We start from the raw sequence: 20,164 nt of genomic DNA on the forward strand, positions 1-20,164 counted from the left end.
TGATTTGGGATTGTGTGGAAAGTGGTGAAAAAACAAATGGCAAATATATACGGAGCCAGATGAAACTTATTGAGTGGAAACCAATATTATTAAATCATTACAGATCATTACACCGATTCAAATCTCAGGAAAAAAGAAGAAGAATTAAGTTCCAGCTCTGAATCAAAAGACCCTTCATTTTCTTGATGAATCAGAGCCTTGGATGCTTGGAAAAAACCTGATAAATCTCTCTCTCTCTCTCTCTCTCTCTCTCTGATCACTTTTACTTTTGAGAAGTAATTAATTTTTTTATAATTTGTATTTTAAGCGACGGCCACAGTGCCCGTCAGTACAGTTTTCTTGGTATGCGATTCTTTGTTAGAATCTGAGTTTGATTTCTTGGACGAGGAAGAAACTTTCCATCTTTTCTCACTGGATTCGTCCATCTCAATCTGTTCTTGCCTACACTCTTGGCTGCAAAATGGAGTGTCCCCTCTGAAAAAGTACCCAAGAATTTTCAACTTTCCATGATCAATATACCAGATTAATTTATAAAGTAATAAATGCAAGTTTGCTATGGAGTAAAAACACATCTTTAAATAAAATCACAGCATAAAAACATGAAGGTTCTGAGAATTAACAGAGAACAGATTTGGCAAGAAAAGTACCTGTACATGAAGATATCACTATTTTGGGAGAGATGTTTATGGCAAAGGAAGCAATAATCAAGAAAATGGGGTTTAAAGTGCTCGTNGTCCAAAAAAAAAATTAATAATAATAATAATAATAAGATTAGGTGGTTTGTGATGATAGGCTGATGCCTGCTGGTACATTGGGATGTGACCAACATTTTAAATAATAATAATAATAATACATTCTGTATCTTCAATTGATTCTTGTTTAAAAAATAAAATTTCAGTTTTTCTGGTCTTTAATTTAATAGGTTTTTAAAGATTTTGTTAACATAAATTTAATTTTCTAATTAAAATAAATAAAAAGGCTAGAAAGAGAAAGAGAAAGAGATGTATTATGAGAATTCTAAAATTATGTTAATATATTATTTTATCTAAGTATTATATATAATATAGATAAATCATATGTATTTAAAAAACGAGTGAGATGACTTGATTTAATCTATATTTGTAGTAAAAAAATAATATTTTTATTATAAAAATTAATATTTTATCTTATAAAATTAACTAATAAGATGGTCGACACATGAATTTTTATGTTAAAAATTTTTTATATTAATTCTCATGAAACATGTTAATCAAGAGAGAACATTCGGTATCCTTGTATTATCTTATTTTTGGCTCGAATTTTTTTAATTGTTATAGTTTTAAAAAATAGTTATGTTATTTTTATCATTGAATTTATCCTCATATCCCACTATTAAATAGATTTTCAAGAATATAAATATCAGCTTTTAAAAAACGCAAAAACTTGTGTGAGACGGTTTCACGGGTCGTATTTTTTGATACTGATATCTTATTTGGGTCATCCATGAAAAAAATATTACTTTTTATGCTAAGAATATTACTTTTTATTGTGAATATCGATAGGATTGACCCGTCTCACATATAAAGATTCGTGAGATCGTCTAACAAGAGATCTGTTCTTTAAAAAATATGGTGTCGATCAAGTGGACAAGTAACCATAGTCGAGATTAATGTTTTTTAAGGTTGGAATATAAATTTGTCTAACAAATTATAAATAAAAATGGGTCGCCCGTTTAATTCAGGGAATCTTGAATAGTGGAAAGTTATGTATAATATTTAGTTAGTGCTTAAAGATTACTGGTAGTTTTCCACAAATCTAGCCCCTTCGATTCGTGTCGCAANATTGTGAATATGGGTAGGGTTGACCCGTCTCACAGATTAAGATCCGAGAGACGGTCTCACATGAGATCCACTCAAATCTAATTGACCAAAGATTTATATCTATCAGACAGATCGATCTGATTTATAATATATTTATATATTTGAAAAAAAGGGGAAACAAAATTTCGCCCCTTTTGGTTGGGAGAATCTTAAAAGGATGCAAGAACTTTTCGGCCACACGATGTCTTGCATTTTTTTATGGATTAATTAATTATGTAGATCAATAGGTGGACACAATTGCTTGATTATTTATAATAAATCTCAATACTGGTCGGATTACAAATTTATCTTATAAAATTGATCTCTGAAACGATTTCGTAAAAAAAATTTGTATCGAGAAAAAAAAAATAGGTGCTTGATTGGGAGTTAAAACATATTTTAATAATAAAAAAAACAAAAATGAAATACAAGTTTAATTATGGATTGCTTGAAAAGGACATCGATCATAGTATTAGCCCAAGTTTGATCTTGCTATTATTTGAAACCAAACCACTCATTTTCACGCAATAATTTTATACAAACACAATATTTTATTTCATGTTTCATACTTTTTTTTTATTATAATAATAATATATATTCCTAAAGTATGTTGTTTATAACACATTTTAAACAAAAATTAATGCAAAAATTAATTTAAGTTAATTTACCCACGTGTTTTATTCTTTCATGAGTCCCCACACGTTTCCTTTCCTTTCCGCCTTTCCCATCACTACACCTTGGAGCTGCGTCGGACTGGACCCCGCATTCCATATACTTACACAAATGGGATCCACTCTCTTTAAATAAATCCAACGAAGAATCTTTGGCATTTTGGCCCAACAAATTAGTTTTAGTTCCTTACTCTCACCTGTTTTTTCTATTTTCAACTTCCAGAATTAAGCCATCTTCAACCTTACACCAAAATTGATTCCAATGGAGGTTGCGTTATTTTGGCTTCTTACACCAAAATTGTGTTAAAACACCATTTTGGTTCAAAAATTGACTCTAATGGAGGCTGCGCTAATTTGGTAAAAATAGCACAATCAGTGACAGAGCTATAAATGTGGCTCTGACATGGCTAGAATTTAAACTCTAAAATATTTTAATATTTTACATTGATCTACCCGGTCTAATATCATAGTATTACAAAATTATACAAAATTTACATACAAATTTTTTTTAAAAAAATTGAGTCACCCAGGCTGAAACCGAGTACACAAGGATGTGGTTCTGCCACTGAACGCAGTCTCCACCTCTGCGCCAATTTGGTGTAGATAAATGTTGTATTTTGTGCAAAAATCGCACTATTTTGGTATAGAATTTATACCAAAATAGATTTTGTGGTTGGAGATGACCTTATAAACTCAAAAATCATACTTTTCTATATTGTTAGTTGGTAAATCTATGCTTTGATTTGAATATATTTTTTTACCCAATCTTGTAATTTGAGTGTTACAAAACATTTTTTTTCTTTCAGTACCTAAAATTGTTGTCTAGTTTTGTACCAAACAATTATAAATTACATGCCCAATTTAAGTTACTTAGTATCTGAAATGCGCACACTTGTACCATAATTTTGATGATATCTTCTTATATCCACCTCTATTGAACCAAAATGATATAATATTTTGTCTCTGAAAAATTATAATTATATATCTAAATTNCATAAATAATATTATCGATTAAAATTTATTGAGACTCGAGATTTATATATTTATGCCATAATTTCAATGATATGTATCTGTTTTTATTATACAAAAAGGTCAATGAGTTGATATAAACATGTAAATTTAAAAGTTGAAACTAAACTTTTTTTTATATGAGGATCGAATCATAATTTACGTTTGTTGTCAGAGATTAAATCCTAATTTTTAATACTTCCAAATTATTTTAAAATATTATGATATGATTAATTTCGAAAAATTAAATAGAAAGGGTAAATGAATAATAATCCTGCATTAAGATTTACTCAAATAAAAAAATATTGCAACACCAGTTCCAAATTGAATATATTATTATTATTATATGTATAAGATGATAGTTCAGAGGTAAAAAAGAAAAAAAAAATATTGCTCCACGTGTCTTTTTTTAAAAAAAATTAAATCCATCATATATATCTGGAATCGAGTTATTGGGGTCGAGGATTGATTACCAAATATTTTGTTTAAATCAAATATGCATAAAATACCCCAATTAAAATAGATCATATATAATTTTTAACCTTAAAAAATTGAGTAATTTGCCTTGGCAAAATGCACACTGGCCTTGGTATACAAGTTGGAAGGGTAATTTGCACTCACGTCCTAAAGTATTTTTTTTTAAAAAAACAAAACTCTTATGAGACAGTCTCACGGGTTAATTTCGTGATACGAGTATTCAATCCGACCCAAGTCGTGAAAAAATATTTAAGATATGAGTCGGGTTAATTCGTTCGCGGATATATATATGTGAAACCGTCTCAATTGAGACATATTCTTTTAAGAAAAACACACACAACAAAAAAGATAAACTACACGTACATATATAATATAAAAGTATTTTGAAATGAAAATCTAATCCTGTATGGAAATTGATTCGGATTATAATACAACAAAAACTTTTAAATAATTTGGACGTAATTCCAGAAATAAAGTAATGATAAAATTAATTTAAAATTATTCGTGCAGTTCATTTGCGTGTACCATATAGCAATTACCACATATGCCGTCGACTCGTGGTGAAATTGTCTGTATGATTTTATGATAATAATAATAGACCACAAGCAATTATCACTAAAAAAAATTGCTTACATTAGTGATGATTTTAAAAAAACACTACGTTAGCGACAATTTTTTTAATTTCGTCGCTTATTTAGAATACATTTGCACAAGTCGAAAATCGATATTTTCCAATCTTTCAATGTATAGCATAATAACGCATTGTTTTATTTCCATATACTCATACAATCAATAGTTGGATATATCGGTCATCGAGCGATAGCACAAACCGTGAATTTTTACATTCTATTTATGCACTTCACCATCTATTATGACTCATTGCTTTTCTGCTAGACGCAAGAACAAACTTGAGGAACAATGAGATTAAAGATATTTTTAATGAATATATTGTCAATTTTAATAATATTTTAAAGGAAAAAAATGTAATTGTCTTCGTTTAGTGATCTTTGTTTCAAATTAAATAAATGTGTGTGTTTTTTTTTTTTTTTTTTTTTTTTTTTCAGATACAGAACTTTAATTTGAAGTAATTTTTCATAACATATATTAGTATTTTTATATTATTTTTAAAATAAAATTTTCAAGAAAATATATAATAATTTTGGAAGTTTCGATTGCACAACAGGCTTTAGCCGAGATGGAGGAGCTCCCTAATCACCGCCGCCAGATAGTCGGCATTTGTTGGACGGCCCTAGTAGCCGCCGCCGTGAAATTCCTCCTTATCCCCGCCTACCGCAGCACCGATTTCGAAGTTCACCGCCACTGGCTAGCTCTCACACATTCCCTTCCCCTCTCCCGCTGGTATTCCGACACAACTAGCCCATGGACCCTCGATTACCCACCATTCTTTGCTTACTTCGAGAATTTCCTCTCATTCTTCGCATCCCGAGTGGATCCCACCATGACCCACCTCCACGACGGCCTCAACTACGCCTCAGACCTCACCATCCTTTTCCAACGCCTCTCCGTGATAGTCACCGACGTCGTTTTGATATATTCGGTTTATAGATTGACAAAAGGCGGAGACTTTAGGAAAATTGAGAGGTTTTTTATCTGGATTCTGGTTATTTGGTCACCTGGGTTGTTTATAGTTGACCATTTGCATTTTCAGTACAATGGGTTTCTGTTGGGGATGCTGTTGTTGTCAATTTCATGCTTGGAGAATGGGAGGGATGTGATGGGAGGATTTGTATTCGCCGTTTTGCTCTGTTTTAAGCACCTTTTTGCGGTTGCTGCTCCCGTTTATTTTGTGTATTTGTTCAGGCATTATTGTAGGGGTGGCTGCGTTAAGGGATTTGTGAGGTTAGTGGTGTTGGGCACCACTGTTTTGGCTGTTTTTGGTGCTGCTTATGGGCCTTTTTTGTACCACGGACAGGTAGAATCTTACGTTGTTATGCACAAATAGTAAAGATGTTTTTTACTCCAATTGTATCATATGCATTCCTGAATCTTGTATTTCTGTATTGTCGTGTAGATAGTGAAGTTGAGTTTCTATCTGAATATTTGCTGATAAGCTGATTTAAGCTGTCATTGACACATTGGAACTTACTCAATGCTGCGCTTTTGCTTTAGAAACTTACATTTTCACACTCGAAATAACTCAAATTCAGAGTTATATCTTGAAAAATAATATCTGACAATTGAATATTTGGTTGGTGGATTTGCGAGGGATGATTTAAGGTAGATATGACGCAAAAAAAAAAAATTTCCTTTTCGATCGATCATTTGCAGCTGATTTAGTTTTATTTTGTGAGCCAAGGAATGTTTGCCTATGACAGAGGCTTATAAATGAATTGCAATCTTCCTTCTGGTCCAAATATTTCATTTCCACATGTGGGTGAAATATTTAGCAGCTTGTATTCATTCTCATGCTATAATTAGATATTTTTGCTGGGTTGTATGCTTTACATCTTAGGTACGTTGCAAACAAATATTAACAGATTGCTTTATCTTTTTACTTCTTTCTTGCAGATACAACAAGTTTTCCGCCGTATGTTTCCTTTTGGCAGGGGACTTTGCCATGCATACTGGGCTCCTAATTTCTGGGTATTTTATATAATGTTGGATAAAGTTTTCGCCTTTTTGCTCGTGAAGCTTGGTTTTTATATTGAAGCTCCAAAAGCTTCATTCACTGGTGGTCTAGTGGGTGATTCCTCGCCTTTTTCTGTATTACCCAGGGTAAAATGTTTAGCCCATCCCCTTATCGCGTGTCGCAAGTTTTTTTCCCATTCCTATATACTTTTTTCTCACTGATTAAAATTTTCAGATCACCCCGATGATTACTTTCATCCTGGTCCTCTTGGCAATATCTCCTTGTCTAGTGAAGGCTTGGAGAAATCCCACACCAAAAATGGTTTGTCGATGGGTATCCTATGCCTATACGTGTGGCTTTCTATTTGGTTGGCATGTTCATGAAAAGGCTTCACTTCACTTCGTGATTCCCCTTTCCGTTACAGCCCTCAAAAGTGCGGACGATGCAAAGCATTACTTCATTCTTTCCATAGGTAAAAGATGCTATGTTCCTAATTATTGTTATTTTTTTTCATTTAGCTCTGTAAATGCCATAAAACATGATGTTGCATGTAACAAGATAACATATTAGTCTTTTTTATCATTTTGTCGACTTCGTAAGTTTAGATCTATAATGTATACACATAATTAAGTATTGACTCATTGAAGTCATAGCTCTATAAATTGTCTTGGATATAGAAGATATTGAGTGGTCAAGCAAAAATAAAGGGCATCTATTGCTGTGAATGTAGAGCTTGCGAACCTTGGTATATTGGAGTGAGAGCTACTTTTTATTGTGCTTTTTTGGTTTGAATTGACACGGCTTTACTCGGGAAGAAGGATCTATTTCTGTCAGTTGAAGTAAAAAGGTGCATAATTGTTTGATGAGGCATGATGGAACTCTTCGTTATTCTATATGGAAATAGTTATATATTGACAATTGATCTCAAAACTTTGCTTTATGATACGCAGTGTCCTGCTACTCGCTCTTCCCTCTTCTATTTGAAGCCCAAGAATATCCAATCAAAGTTACATTTCTTCTTCTTTATGCTACTCTCGCTTGGCTCGGGTTTTCCTCTCGTTTCCCGGGGAAAAAGCCGAGTTCCTCCATGAAGGAAACAAAGGAAAACGAATCGGGAACCCCTGTTTTCTCCATTGGATATTTGGGACAATCCTACTTGTTTGGGTTAATAGTGGTTGAGATATGGGGACAATTTTTGCATCCCATCATTTTTGAGGATCGACTACCATTTTTACCGCTCATGATGATCTCTATATATTGTGCTCTTGGAATGATGTATTCATGGATCTGGCAACTGAGACAAATTACCATGCTACATTGACTTTGTGGTTTTTTCTTTTATATTCTTGGCGGGATCGTGCTGACACATTCGACTTACAGAATGAGAAGATATTTTAGTTGTATTCATGGTACTTTCTGTTTCTTGCAAGTACGAGGTTGGCCAAAAGTGTGTACTTTTTTTTTATATAAAGTAACTTCATGTTGATAACAGCAGTTAACCATTTTCTGTACTGTACTATTATAATAGAGATCCCGTAGCTTTCAATTGGTTTGATGAGTTTAATTTAAAATTATTTACTTTTTCTAAAAGAGCCATTTTTAAAGTCTTTCAATTCTATTCACGCTTTTAAAAAATCACGCATTGTTCAAATAATTATTTTACAAATATAAAAAATAATTAAAAATACGTTCAATATAATTATTCACAATTTTACATAAAAATTAACTTAATTAAAAAATAAATAATCATAAAACAAATACGAAATACGTTCACAGGACACTAGTGACTAGTAAACTATCTGAGAGGTGCGATATGTCTTTTTGGCACGTTAAGACATGAAATGAAGAGATTTTGAACGATGTCGAATTTGGACAAAAAAAAAAAAGCTGTTGTGATTGTAAACGGACTAATTACTGGTGCCCTACTCTAGATTTTAAGCAATTTCTTTCATTTAAGCCTTCAGATTCGCTTTATTTTTTTTATTTGCCAATGAATCGGCATTTGAAGAATTTCTTATTCTTTAGACAAGATATTATATTTAACTATGTTAATTTAATTTTTTCCAATTTTGAAAACATTTAATTTCTAAAACTAGTAAATTCTGTCATTATTTTATTTTATTTTTTTCATTTATTTTTGTGGATATAAAAATTAGAGGACACCAAAATATTTAATTTCATAATTATTCTTACCCTACTAAAAACCACTTCAAATCATTTCATATTTTACATAGAAAAAAATCTAAACAAAACTTTTCTTTTAAATTGAACAATTTTTCTAAATTGAAAATAATTTCGTTTTAATTTTTTAATATTATTTCATCAAATTAAAAATAATGATAATACATGTAACGTGTGTGCATCATTTATTAACATATATTATATTTCTGTTTCTGTTTCCAAACAGGCGACCCAACCAACCGATATCATACGTTAACAGACCGGAGACTTTTTCACGAGTATTGCTCCACTTCTTTTTTTTATGTTCATTAATTTCTTCTTTATACGGCACAATAATCTGGAACTTTCCGAGAACTGGCGGATAATGGGTTCGAACAGCAGTCCAATGGTTTCGTCGAAATCGTCATCGTCGCCGAGAAAGTTGTCCGGGCCAAGTGGGTCCATAATCAACCGCACAAAACGCAAACTTTCCTCTTTGTTTTGTGCTTCTTTCAATTCGAGGTCAACCTTTGAGGTTGTTTGGTTTCTTGTTCTTTTGCTTTCCTACAGATCATGTGAATGTGATTGTTGTAGGTTATGTCTGCTAGAATTAAGAATCATTTGATCTTAAAATGGATGAAATATCATATATGATACGTTTCCTGTTCTTTTGGAGATGTGAGATGGGTAATGATGGGTCAAATGGCTTTGGGCTCATAATATGAAACTATGTTTATGCTTCATTTAGCTTTCGCCCGAATTTTCAGTTCGTTTGATATCTTAAAAAGGTAGTATTCTTGTAGCATAGGTTGGAATTGATTGTATTGGATTAGTTATTGGTGAAGGGTGAATCTGCTGCAAACAATATAGTTATGCACCTGTTGTCTATAGTCTATATAGTAGAGTGCTTGGAACTTGTTGCTTTAACTCTCAGATGATTTACATGATCTGAATTCAACCATTACTTGCTAGCCCCTGTAACTCTTGATGTAGTGGCAACTATATCTGGTCCAATAATTTATGTAAAATATCACATATTTGATTCAGGTGCATGGGAGGGGAATTGGTGAGTAGCAATAATTGCTCACGTGGTCTTGTTTGTATGAACTTGTCAAAATATGCTTTGCTTCAGCTGGATTTTCCTTAAAGTTTAAATCTTTATGCAAGGATATACACCATAACTCATCTTTAATACCAACTTTGACTCTTAAATTTGTTCCTTGAAGCTAGAAGATTGTCCAGGAAAGTCGTTTGTTACCGAAACTAAAAAAATAGCTCCAGTCAGTAGTGACTTTCATGACTCGATGGTAGAAACATCTTCAGTGTTAAGCCCGCACATGGTAAGCACAAGTTCCCTTTATGAGAACAGGGACTCTTCTAGAAGAAATAGCAGTATTGTCGATGAAGCTTTTGTGGAATCTTCAACGATAAATCTTCGAACAAGCACAGATCAGATAGATTTCTCAAACACAAGAGAATCACTTCCATTTCAGGCATGTTTTCATTGTGATTACAAGAAATTGTACGTTGAATTCTAAATGGTAAAATATAGTGACAAGAGATGTGCGGCAGCGTAGGTTTTACACGGTCTGACCATTAAGACCTACATCCATGACGTAAGGTCTAGAGTTTTAGACATTTATTGACCGCTAAATATTACCTGAAACTAAATCACAATCATATAATGTCACAGATACATTGCATTCATAATAATATAATCCCAGAATATATTCTTTTATTTCTAATTGTTTGACATAGAAGTCATGAAATCACAATCAAGTCCTCTAACAGCCTGGTGAAGAATTGGTTTCTGAAAATGCAAAAAATCGTGTATCTACTGCTGATGCAACGGCAGAAATCACGCCTTTCATTTGCGCAGCCCATGATCAATCAAGAAGTCTTTCACAGGGACTCACTGTTTCACGCGCAGATGTGGATTTAGACTACTATTATTCTGATTTAAGGTCTCTTTCTGTAGTTTCTGATTCTGTGCCGAGATTTCAATTCCCTGGAGATGACCATTCTCACGTGACAACCATTTCTAGTCCAGGATTATTTGTATCTAATAGTGATCAGGATTTGAGAAACATGCTTCATCTTGATGAGCTGAGTACCTCTTCAAACTTGTTGTTTGGGGAAAGAAGCCATGAGTCACTAATAAACGGTAGGAGGCTATCAAGACGCAGCTTTAGTGAATCACCAACCATTTTGTTAACCGGTGATCTTGCCGATGACCATCCTGGCGCCCATATGAGATGGCTTTTCGATTCAGGTGGTAATCCCGATTATAATGGAGCTGGTTATAATCTTGATTCCAGACATCATCATAGAAGTGAAAGGAGACGGCAATTCACTTCGGAGGTGATTTTTTTTTTAATTCAGTTTTTAAGTGACACTTAGCCTAAAAATGTGAGTTTTTAGGCACTCGAAGAAGCTTTTATAAGAATATGTATGGGCATACCTTTGATTTACAAACGAGGTTTTCTATATTCGTTTTTTTCTTTTTTAAATGTGGCCAAGTTATTGGTACAAATGCTTATTATCATCAAGTTATAGACGCACGTAATTTATACTAAAAGAAATTTGAATCCTTTTTGTTTGTAAGAGAACCTATACCAGAACTTTACAAGCTCGATCAAAATTTATTGAAAGTGATTTGTTGTTTCTTTCACGCAACACGTAAATTAAACCTTGTACATTTACTTAATTCAAATGTATAGATTCCGGAAAGGATTATAGGCAGTGGCCTTCGTGAGGGAGGCCGGGAAAGCACATTGTGTGTATCCGGACTCCACCCTGATGGTACGTGCTCATGCGACTCATTCCTTACGGCTGAAGAATCCAGTACTCTTGAAAGTATTTCTAGAATAATCATGCTTGCCGAGGCATTATTTGAGGTAAATCCTCGATTCCACGGACTTCTCCGGTCTCATTATTTACTTTTCTTGATTAGCTCTTCACTAGTTACGGTGCTTTGAACAACATTTGACAAGAAACATACTTTTCGCGTGCTTGAAACATTTGGAATAAACCAATTCTATACGAAAGGTATCAATTTTATGTGTTAACTCAATTATTATTATCAAGCTTGTTAGTACTGTTCATAGGATTCATGGTCTCTGATTCTAAATATGGATTAGTTTAACATGTTGGTGTGAGATGATTTTTTATTCTAAATATGGATTAGTTTAACATGTTGGTGTGAGATGATTTTTTATTCTAAATATGGATTAGTTTAACATGTTGGTGTGAGATGATTTTTTATTCTAAATATGGATTAGTTTAACATGTTGGTGTGAGATGATTTTTCAAATAGTTTTTTAATGTAAGCTTGCAGAATCAATGATTGTGAATGAGAAATTGAACCTTTGTTCTTGGATTATGATCTTGCTCGTACATTCTGTTACAATGGTGGAGCCAGACGAACAATGGAGGGAGGGTGAAACTACATTTGAAAAAAAATTGGGGGAAACGAAATGAATGATTATATGATTTTTTTATATATATATATGATAATAGGTAAACATCCTTCTGGAAAATAGAAGGCTGGGGGTGGCCACGCCTACCAGCTCCCTTCTTACTCTATCACAGTAGTTTTTTCTTGAAACTACGGTCACTGAATTGGTTCACTCGATATCTATTATACAGGTTTTGAATGAAATTCATCATCAGTCTTTGTCACTCTCAGAATCCCTTCTCCCACTCCCTGCTCCAGAGTCTCTGGTGGATACCTTTCCTCTCAAGTATCATGAGAAGGTTAAAAACATCGAGCGCGATCCCAGTTATGTTCAACAGTAAGTCTTCTCAAGTTATGTTTCATTTTTTATTTACATCTGAATTGGAAAAAATCACAGGCGGCCACAAACTTGCCATGTGAAATTGCAGATACCACGTATTATTCAAGTTTAAATTTCTTGGTCTGATTCATAGTCACATACTCGACAGATGTTATATTTGTTTAGCTGACTATGAAGATGGGGACAGATTAAGAGTTCTTCCGTGCAATCATGAATACCATGTGCCTTGTATCGATAAATGGCTGAAAGAAATAAATAGGTATTCCCTTGTCACTTCATGACTATGATACCTGTTTCATTCTACAAATCTATGGTGCAACAAGCGTGTTAAACGGTATGCAATTCAGGCCCACGAGTCATTGTGGGAATAACGACGCCAAACATGACTGAAGGGTCGTGCCAACACTAGGAAAAACAAGCCTCTGTATACCTTAAAATAACTCATTTTCTCACTGTTTCACTTTGCTTCACCAGGGTATGTCCTCTCTGCAGACATAATGTTTGTGATGGTGCTGGAGAATGTTCAGCCTCAAATATGGCAATACCATCTTGATAAGTCAACTGTACAAAAAGCACATCAAACAATGCCTTTGATAAAGCAATTGTAAAAATACATCTACAAATAACCTTCTGTGATGTTTTGGAAATATGTGTTCGTTTGAAGCTATAACCAAGACAAGTTGTTGCTAGTTTAGTATCTGTTCATGTAAACACTGTGACTGCAACTACATGGCGTTGACTCGAAAAAAAACTCTATTCGAGCTCGGAATTGCTGAAATGTTCTTAATAATCCTTAAAAAGTATTAGATGTCAAATCATTTAATTTGAAAGTCATTAAATAATGTTTTTCTTTAAAAAAGTAAAAACTAATGTGAGCTCTTCAACATAATTTTAAGACAAACAACCAAATAATTCATTTATAAGATTAAACTTGTAGGTTTTTTCGAAGTTTCCTTTGAATACTCAGTTGGAAGACAGTGCACATGAACACTCATCTGATACCTGGATATTCTGGTCTAAGAAGCCATTCTATTGCTGTCAAAGAGAGTTCGAATTATTTGGTTTGTTCGACTAATCAATAGAACAGGTGCATCATAAGGGCATTGTGTCCAGCCGTCAATCCCACTGACAAATTTATGTCGAAAAGCTCAGGTACAAAATATGTGTAGAAAAGAAAGATTCAAATCCTACAGAGCAGAGGACCATCGCAAACAAAGAACCAAGCAGATTAATTTTTTCCCTTTTTTTTTTAGTGAAGAGCCAAGCAAATTTAGGTACAAAGCAATATTTAAAGCCAAAAAAAAAAAAAGAAGTAACTGTTATACCTAATTATTGGCTTAGAGAACCTGCCATCAATTCTTCTGTTTTTAGAAACTCAAAGAGCAATCTCAATGGAATTTCTTTAACTTTGGTTGTGATTTAAAATCGTCATCAGATAAGACTTGAGCTTCAAATACAAAATCGACTTCAGTTACTTTTAAAATTTGAACTTCATATATGCCATACAAAAAATAGGTGATGTAGTTAGAATAAGGATAGTTGACCTGGTGACAAAAAATGAAGTATAAAGAGTTTAATGGTTCAAAATACAACAGTCTTGTTTATCTCATAGAGCGATTACCATTTGTTTAATTATCGGGCCTTCATCTAGTTCTTCAGTGACAAAATGACTAGTTGCACCAATCAATTTCACACCAGCTTCAAAGGCCTGTGAGTTTCATGCAACATGTAAACCATAAATGTCAAACTTATAAATAGACACGCGTGAAGAAAATTCAAAAAATTGAACCTGCTTAGATGGATTCCCGTCCTTGAAAGAGGGCAATAGGCCGTGGTGAATGTTAATAATATCCTTCCCATAGCTCTTTAAGAAACTTACCGACAATACATGATTATAATAAACTGCTATTTGAAAATGCAGTCATTGCATTGCGTGCCATGCATAAAGTATATCTGGACTATTTTTACGATCATAATAAATACTCATGTAACGATTCAAACCATTTTAAAATATCATTCATTTATCAAAATATTAACCATGCATACCTAATTTGAAAACATATGCAACAAATGATGTCATAGATCAAAATAATTGAGAGATATAAAATAAAACAATATTTGCACCGAAATACGAGACATTGAACATTAGCATATCCTTATTTCATCCATATTTAGCTCGAGTTTTCATAATATTGAGAATTCGTTTTTTAGTGAAAATATATTTTATTATAATAAGTAATCAAATGACCGGAAACAAGTTCAGACAATTACAAAAGGAATTGCATCCTCAAAAGGCATATCTGTTAAATTAACTTAACTAGTAATACATTAAATAATGTTTTCATCAATAAAGGGTCTTTGAAAACATGAACGTTTTCCCCTGACGATATCGGCCACGAATTCCAATAGATCCCTTCCATAAACAATGACGCGCCAAACAATGATGAGTTGTGTCCTTTAGCATCACCGGGGAAGTGGTAAGAGTGGAAGTATTTAGCTCTACCATCTTAGTTAGGGACGTAAGTGAATTAAGTAGCTTTTTGAGTTTATTCAAAATATTTGATTCATTTTCGAAATTATCGAATTAGATCTAAACTCAAACATGTTTGAATTTTTAATTCAATTCGAACTTGAATCCAAATTATATGGTTCCTGAACTGCTCACGATCTTTAACATTTTATAATTACGATATAATTATAACAGTTTTGGATCAGGGTGTAACTGCTAACTTCCAACCCCAAGCGGGTGAAAAGTCGGCTTGTCGGGTCGAACTATCTAGAACATTCGGACAGTAGATTCATCTTTTGTACGTTGAAAGTAAGTAGCAACCCTAAGCTACACACACGCACTATTGCTGAAACTCCAGCCTCGAGACCTCTCTCACTTCCTTATCCATGGCGTCTGCTTTCATGACCCTGGCTAAACCCTTTACTTCTCACAAAGTCGACCTGCCGTCTCTCTCAAGTGGAAGACACGCAGGTGAATTTCTGTTGCATTTAGCTCAATTCTCCCATTTCGTTAAATCCTAACAGTGCTAGTTTTTGAGTGCTTACAATTCTGTTGATGATAGATTATTTTTCAGGTCCACGGAAGAGTTTTTTGAGGGTCAATGCTATTGCAAAGAAATACGAACCTACGAAGGTTTCTCTCTCTTCAATTTCACTCCGACCTCGCAGTTATGAGCGTACTTTGGTGGAAATGTGGAAAATGAATCCTTATACTTGTTTCTATTTGCGTGTAGGTTGTGCCACAAGCTGATCGAGTTCTGATTCGTCTCGAGGAGCAACCGGAGGTATTTTGTTCGCGACTTCTTGTGGAGTGGTCGACTGGGAAAAAAGAACAACTCTTATGTGCAATTTTTTTTTAAAAAAATTTAAGTTCTACCGAGAAATACATTATGCCAACCTCCCCGACTGAATTATTTGGGCCACCACTGGCTAAATGTATATATTGATATTTATGTGATGAGTCCCAATCTTTAGCAGGTGTTGTTGGTTTTGATCTTCATTGAGTTGTACATAGCTTTTGATATCAAATTGTTGAAGAATCTTAATGGGTTGGTTGTTTTCTGCTTTCTGTTTGTTACTAATCGTGTTACTGTACGTTGAAATTCTCTCTTCTTATAAATTTCTTGTATTTGAACACTTTATGTATTGCACAATTTGCTCTTCCTAGTAAAATTTTACCATCGAGATCACTAGGTTCTTTTCCATGCAGAAATCGGCTGGTGGAGTTTTGTTGCCCAAGTCAGCAGTTAAATTTGAACGGTACCTTGTGGGATAGGTGAGTGATGAATGGCATTGTCCATTTATTGGGATTTGTCGCCAGTGTTGCATATCCCTTTTGATAAATCTGATATTTGAATTCACAATTTCACATTCTCTTTTCTTCTAGTCTCATAAACATTTCCTTTCAGGTTCTTTCTGTTGGTGCTGATGCTGGGGAAGTGGAGACCGGAAAAAAGGTGAGAGTGAAGAGTGTACTTTTTGTATTTAGACAACAAGATTTGCTTTATACAGAAAAAGATTCAAAATGTTGCTGGCAATCTTGCGAGTTTTGTGTACCGATCTATTCCAGACTTGTCACTTCCAAACTTGGTAATTTGACAATTTCCTTCCTTGCAGGTTCTTTTCTCTGACGTAAATGCATACGAGGTACGTCAGTTTAGGATTTCTTCGATGTTGAACATATGCCAATTTCAGTAGAATCCAATTGAATGTCTTGATTACTTTTATGAGATCACAATATGTTCGAGGCTTGGATGTAACCTTGGTCACTGTCATTTAGATGTACGATGTCGATTAAGTTTCCTCAAGCCTTCTATTTTTTTTTTCCAGAAAATCTTGCTAGTTTTTATTTTCAACTTGTTTTATCTTCTTTCCAATTTATTACTTGACTTTTGAGTTCATATACATCTTATATAATCTTTTGGGGAGACACCCTTTATAAATTAAATTTATTTCTTCAATCAAATAGTCATCATAAGATGAGAGTCCCCATCTTTCACACCTTCTATTTAACTCCATCTCAATGATTTTAGGATGCTTCAGATTTTGTTTTATGGGATAATTTTAAACTTAAACGAATTTGGTCTGCTGCTATGAGTTAGTCTTTGGTTTATCATATAGAATAATTTACCCGTGATCAGTAAATTCCCTTGCTGTTATGCCTTCGACTATTTTCTGAGACAAGTTCTGAAATCAGTGTTTTGTGTGCTGGCTTGTTTCTTGCATATGTGTGACTAGAACAACTATGTGCCACCTTCGAGTATTCTGTTAAAATTTAGGTTCAAAACCTTAAATGTTTTGTGTTTGTGGTTTAGCAGATCGATCTGGGAACGGAAGCAAGACATTGCTTCTGCAAAGCAGGTGATCTACTGGCTTTGGTCGATTAGCTCATGTTCAAATGCAACTTTCAGATTTAGCCTTTGATTTATCATAAGAGGTATAATATCGAGGATGGTGAAGCACTAATTCTGTGTAATATATTGAAGAAATTTTGCCACCTTTTACTGAATAATGAGTAATATCGAGGATCCAGTTTTAGTTTATGTTATCCTGAGCCATTCGTTCCAAAAAAACGTCCCTTGGAGGCTCGGAGGGATTTGGGTTATGAAGATCCTATTTTGTGCGGAAAACATGTACCGTACCCAAGTATTATATCTGAGTAGCTAGCAGAAATAATGTCATCGGGAAAGAGTAGTTCAACGTTTATAATCGTCTCTGTTTAAATTCTACTAAAAAAAATCAATAAGATATTGATTGATTATACGTCAAAGCATTATAGTGTTCGAGTCATTTCATGTTTGTATTTGTCGTGATTTCAGTAGTTCTTTTGTCTTACGGATTTTTATTATTAAGACAAGCCAAATCTGCTCATATTTATAATGGTAAATAATATTTTTCATATAAAAAGTAATATTTTTTAATTAGAGACTTAAATAGAAGTTTCGTCTCACAAAATTAACTCGTGAGATCGTCATACTAAAGTTTTTGTGTTGTGATTAAATTGTACTCATAATTTACTAGATATGGATTGGTCATACATCAAATAATATAAGTTGTGTAGACAATTAAAGAACTATATAATCATTTTTACCTCATTGAGTAATTAAATATTCTAATTTATATTGGATCTAGTGCTCAGATTACATAACAGGTTTAAATGGATAAATCTTATAAATTAATACAAGGTATATGTTCAAATAATAATAATAATATTGCTAAAAGAATCAAGACATCTTTTGATCCAAGGTTTGGTGATGTTAATCGGACCCACCAAGCTCCTCCAACGTCGAGGTCACCCACTTTTCAAATTTCAAATTATCGTAGCATTGCCCTTGAAAAGTTGACAACTCGAATCCACAAACAAACGAACAAATAATAAATGAATCAGCGTGTAAAATGCTGGATAGAATATAAATGTATATTTGATTTAATATTTTTATATAAAGAAATAAATTAAAATTATTAATGATAGATTATTTTTAAATTAATTATGAATCTTTACTCATTTAAAATAGAGAGAATATTTTTTTTAAGAAAAAAAGAATTTTGTATCTTCGGAAACCATCTTGGTTCTATTTCATCTCCATCACAATTACATCGTTAAACAAATAGATAAATTAGAAAGTCATATCTTCTCGATTCAAACGTCAAGTGCGTCTCTTTCTTAACTGACAGAAATAGATATTGATACCCCAGAAGTATCTGGGCCATCCCGGAGGTATCCGAGCATATTTAGCCCGATTTCTAGGAAATTAGGAAGCCAAAGAATCAGGAAAAAAAGTCAGTCCAGATGCACCTTTGGATATCACCAACAAAGAAAGTTGAGCACATCACCCATTACTCAAAAGAGGTCGGCCTCTCAGCTGAGCTCAGGTAGTATAATTAGCAGTGCTCCAGGTTACGGTCATCCACCGAGCACTCCAGTACATGTGTAACTTCGAGGACCACGTGTATGGGACGTCATGTTTCAATAATCATTGTTAAGTCTTTCAGCACACGTAAGAATGATGTGACTAAGCTAGAAGTAGTATGGACAGTCAGATTTGACTGTATCAAGGCATGTGCGATCATATTAGCAACTGATTACTGAAAATAAGGTAATCAATGACTTTTCTCCTTTAAAAAACAGGTTTGCTGACATTAATGCATTCAAACATTCTTATACAAAAGGACATGCATTATCGTTATATTTTGCCTCGCGTAAACACTGGATTGATTTGAACGTCGGGGTGGTCACATCGAAAAGCCTTCCGACGTTCCACTGACGTTCTTTGTTATCTTAAGTGTACGGATTTTTCGTCTCGGATACTTGTCATCCCAACTCCAGTGTACCCGAGCCGAAATCAACTTGATCCGGTGTAATTATCCACTAAGCTCAACCCAATTCATCCGGTCGACATCATATATATATATATATATATATATACACACACACATTTATATAATTTTTGTGAGATTTAAACACATAAAAGACAAATTAATGAAATTGAAATATGATGAGAAATATTTTCGATGTTATATAGACTCACCTCATTACTCACGCTAAATTTGGGAAATTTCTAAACCGATCCCACAATGATAAAAGTATTTATTATTTTTAATTTACAGCTTACTACAATAACTCCCTCAATTACATAAAAATTGGCCTCATTAACATCGCGGAGCGTTGCGGCCGTTTAGTCCTTTATTATTATTACTAAATACATATACTTACTCCGATAAAATTAATAATTTTTAATTATAGATATCATTAAATTCACAACGAAAACAGTTTAAAAAATGTAAGAAATCCGTAATTATGTCAACTGTTTATCAAAAGAAAAATACAATTCGGCTTTGAAAACTAATTAAGGACATCTCGAGCAATAACTTTGTTATAATTTCTATAGTAATATATAGGCATGATATTAGCAAAATATGCTCAATATAAAATGCAAGAACTAATTGCAATATAGAAAAATCATATAAATAAGGATGATACTCTGAGATGAACTACAAAATATTCCGAAAATATTATTATTTTAGGTGAAGTTTTACGTTATAAAATCAAGACAAAAACTTGTGTGAGACGGTCTCGCGGGTCGTATTTTGTGACACGGATATCTTATTTGGGTC

At 33.4% G+C, this 20,164-nt stretch overlaps 2 protein-coding genes, 1 long non-coding RNA gene and 1 pseudogene across 3 annotated transcripts; 3 read left to right on the forward strand and 1 right to left on the reverse strand.

Moving 5' to 3' along the window:
* Positions 1-53: 53 nt before the first annotated feature.
* On the reverse strand, positions 54-741 carry LOC140988646 (uncharacterized). Its single transcript, XR_012177346.1, has 2 exons — positions 648-741; positions 54-474 (listed from the first exon to the last, which is right to left on the reverse strand). It is a non-coding gene; the product is annotated as an uncharacterized lncRNA (long non-coding RNA).
* Positions 742-5,155: 4,414 nt separating this feature from the next.
* LOC140989019 (dolichyl pyrophosphate Glc1Man9GlcNAc2 alpha-1,3-glucosyltransferase) lies at positions 5,156-8,113 on the forward strand. Its single transcript, XM_073458176.1, has 4 exons — positions 5,156-5,927; positions 6,524-6,730; positions 6,819-7,056; positions 7,535-8,113. The coding sequence occupies exons 1-4, from the start codon at positions 5,190-5,192 to the stop codon at positions 7,903-7,905; spliced, it is 1,554 nt and encodes a 517-aa protein (XP_073314277.1). The 5' UTR covers positions 5,156-5,189; the 3' UTR covers positions 7,906-8,113.
* An 866-nt stretch (positions 8,114-8,979) lies between these two features.
* LOC140988031 (uncharacterized) lies at positions 8,980-13,302 on the forward strand. Its single transcript, XM_073456877.1, has 7 exons — positions 8,980-9,279; positions 9,971-10,237; positions 10,536-11,105; positions 11,465-11,641; positions 12,393-12,538; positions 12,690-12,800; positions 13,016-13,302. Exons 1-7 carry the CDS (start codon positions 9,067-9,069, stop codon positions 13,092-13,094), a joined length of 1,563 nt encoding a protein of 520 aa, XP_073312978.1. The 5' UTR covers positions 8,980-9,066; the 3' UTR covers positions 13,095-13,302.
* A 2,048-nt stretch (positions 13,303-15,350) lies between these two features.
* LOC140988708 (10 kDa chaperonin 1, chloroplastic-like) lies at positions 15,351-17,592 on the forward strand (annotated as a pseudogene).
* The last annotated feature ends 2,572 nt before the right edge of the window (positions 17,593-20,164 follow it).

Source organism: Primulina huaijiensis, chromosome 11, assembly GCF_012295235.1.
Source record: "Primulina huaijiensis isolate GDHJ02 chromosome 11, ASM1229523v2, whole genome shotgun sequence".
Classification (NCBI taxonomy): Eukaryota; Viridiplantae; Streptophyta; class Magnoliopsida; order Lamiales; family Gesneriaceae; genus Primulina; species Primulina huaijiensis.

Coding starts and splice junctions, on each gene's coding strand:
- LOC140988031 (XM_073456877.1), top strand. CDS start 9,067: ATGTTCATTAATTTCTTCTTTATACGGCACAATAATCTGGAACTTTCC. Junction 10,238..10,535: donor GAGAATCACTTCCATTTCAG/GCATGTTTTCAT, acceptor GTCCTCTAACAG/CCTGGTGAAGAATTGGTTTC. Junction 12,539..12,689: donor GATCCCAGTTATGTTCAACA/GTAAGTCTTCTC, acceptor CATACTCGACAG/ATGTTATATTTGTTTAGCTG.
- LOC140989019 (XM_073458176.1), top strand. CDS start 5,190: ATGGAGGAGCTCCCTAATCACCGCCGCCAGATAGTCGGCATTTGTTGG. Junction 5,928..6,523: donor CTTTTTTGTACCACGGACAG/GTAGAATCTTAC, acceptor TCTTTCTTGCAG/ATACAACAAGTTTTCCGCCG. Junction 6,731..6,818: donor CTTTTTCTGTATTACCCAGG/GTAAAATGTTTA, acceptor TAAAATTTTCAG/ATCACCCCGATGATTACTTT.